General features: G+C 33.9%; 1 protein-coding gene across 1 annotated transcript in view; it reads left to right on the forward strand.

Annotated features, from left to right (window-relative positions):
- LOC104800757 (protein LIGHT-DEPENDENT SHORT HYPOCOTYLS 5-like) overlaps window positions 1-232 on the forward strand; it is a 1,076-nt gene extending 844 nt beyond the window's left edge. The window contains exon 2 of the mRNA XM_010523669.1: window positions 31-232. Coding sequence (XP_010521971.1) covers window positions 31-74 — 44 coding nt within the window. The 3' untranslated portion in view covers window positions 75-232. The remainder of the gene's footprint in view (window positions 1-30) is intronic.
- Window positions 233-960: the final 728 nt, after the last annotated feature.

A 960-nucleotide genomic window follows, 5' to 3' on the forward strand; every position in this document is an offset into this window, starting at 1 on the left:
CCGCCCCCCCCGCCGTTAACGTAACGGTGGTTCCGCCGACCGGCGGTGACGGCGGCGGCAAGGGAGTACCGTAGAAATGTTGTGGGTTTACTTGTTATATGAAAACCCTAATTGCTTTTTTCTACTATTCATTTTCTTTAATTTGTGTTTAGTTCAGTGAATCAGGTGAGATCTAAGAACTCTGAGTCTTAAGTTGAATCAAAAATCGAATCTAAAAACAAATCTCAAATCATAGAACGCGTTCACAACAATGATTCCACTAAATATCACACCATATGAGTAATTGTTTCGGCCGTTTAATGTATGTATGTATGTTAATGTATGTATGTATGTATTTGCAGACGATACTATTCGTTTTGGGTATGTTCGTGTGCCCGTAATCAATCATTATGAGATTCATTCATACACTACAAAAAAATCCTCGAATTCCAACGGATTTTCCAACGAATTTGTCCGTTGGAAAATTTCCAACGGATTTTCAACGGTTTTCAACGGCGTTTCAACGACGATTTCCGTTAAAATTCCGTTGAAAATATCCAACGGGTATCCGTTGGAAACACCCGTTGGAAATTTTTAACGGAATTTTCAACGTATTCAATTGAAAAATTGGGTTGGAAATTTCCAACGGTATTTCCAACGGATATCCGTTGGAAATTTTCAACGGATTAACGTTGGAAAAATCGGTTGCAAATTTTTAACGGAGTTCCAACGGATGTTTGTTAGAAAACAATTCCAACGGATGCCGGTTGGAATTTTTTTTGGAAATTTTTAAAAAAAATTTCAACGGAATTCCAACGGACATCGGTTGAAAATTTGGATTTTAATTGAAAAATCAATTGAAATATATATATATATATATTCGAATTCATATATATATGTATAATATATATTTGCTATATGTATATATATATTATATATATACATAACAAATATATATTATACATACATATATATGAATTC

Source organism: Tarenaya hassleriana, unplaced genomic scaffold (assembly GCF_000463585.1).
Source record: "Tarenaya hassleriana unplaced genomic scaffold, ASM46358v1 Cleome7, whole genome shotgun sequence".
Classification (NCBI taxonomy): domain Eukaryota; kingdom Viridiplantae; phylum Streptophyta; class Magnoliopsida; order Brassicales; family Cleomaceae; genus Tarenaya; species Tarenaya hassleriana.